Source organism: Eimeria mitis, genomic scaffold (genome assembly GCF_000499745.2).
Source record: "Eimeria mitis Houghton genomic scaffold, Emh_scaff627, whole genome shotgun sequence".
NCBI lineage: Eukaryota > Apicomplexa > Conoidasida > Eucoccidiorida > Eimeriidae > Eimeria > Eimeria mitis.
The window spans coordinates 1-856 of NW_013574457.1; the positions used below are offsets into that span (position 1 = coordinate 1).

Genomic DNA, 856 nt, shown 5'->3' on the forward strand with positions numbered 1-856 from the left:
CTGCAGCAGCACGAGGCGGTGGGAGTAGAGGGCCTGCTGGCCCCAGCGTCCTCACAAGTGCATCCAGCGCCCTCAACGCCATCCGCTGAGAATCTTCCTTGACGCTGCGCATGAGACGGTGGAGGTGTGGAATGATGGATTTCATGATGAGTCGCTGCATTGCCACAGCAAAGCCCCAATCAGACTCTTCCTGTTCCTCGTCCTGCTGCAGCTCCTGCTGCTGTTGTGGCTGCTGATCTGCAGCAAACTGCGCTGCTGTTCGCCGCGTTGCTGCTGCAGAGGCCGCTGCACCTAGAGCCACAGCTGCCTTGCGGACGATCGTCAGAGCCACGTGCTGCAACGTGAGGTCGTCGGAGCACTCAGAGAGAAGGTACAGCATGTGTTGCACTACGGGCTCGAATGCGGAGGCAGGGAGGTGTAAGCGAGCCGAAGGAGGCATCGGGGATCCTTGTGCATGGAGAGGCTCCGCCTCAGCACTCTTTTGCACCCCTTGCGGTGTATCTGCTGGTTCTTTCTCTTTTGCATCTGCGTCTTCATCCTTCTTCGCCCCTGCTGCTGAGAACTCCTGCTGCTCCTCAGATGCATTAGCAGTATATCCGGCCAGGGCAGGAGGAGTTAGGTAGTTCTCCACCACCGTCAGCAATACTAACATCTGCATGTCTACATCTGGCCTCTGATCCTCCGGGGCCCCGTAGGCCCCCCCCTTCAGGAGGTTTGCACAGACCATCACAAGGGCGACGCTGACACGCCACGTGGCTGCCCGTGTCAGTGCCCTACTGCTGGGTAGAGCCGCTGTGCTGCTGCCGCTGCTGCCGCTGCTCTCTTCTAGGAGAGAAGGCAGGGCATTCTGTAAGAG

At 59.5% G+C, this 856-nt stretch overlaps 1 protein-coding gene across 1 annotated transcript in view; it reads right to left on the reverse strand.

Moving 5' to 3' along the window:
• Positions 1 to 72: 72 nt before the first annotated feature.
• The window catches only part of EMH_0018220 (uncharacterized protein), a gene marked incomplete at both ends in the record, with an annotated part of 13,584 nt that continues 12,800 nt past the window's right edge, over positions 73 to 856 (reverse strand). Inside the window, 2 exons of the mRNA XM_013501074.1 lie at positions 73 to 97; positions 186 to 847. Of these exons, the coding sequence (XP_013356528.1) occupies positions 73 to 97; positions 186 to 847 (687 nt within the window). The remainder of the gene's footprint in view (positions 98 to 185; positions 848 to 856) is intronic.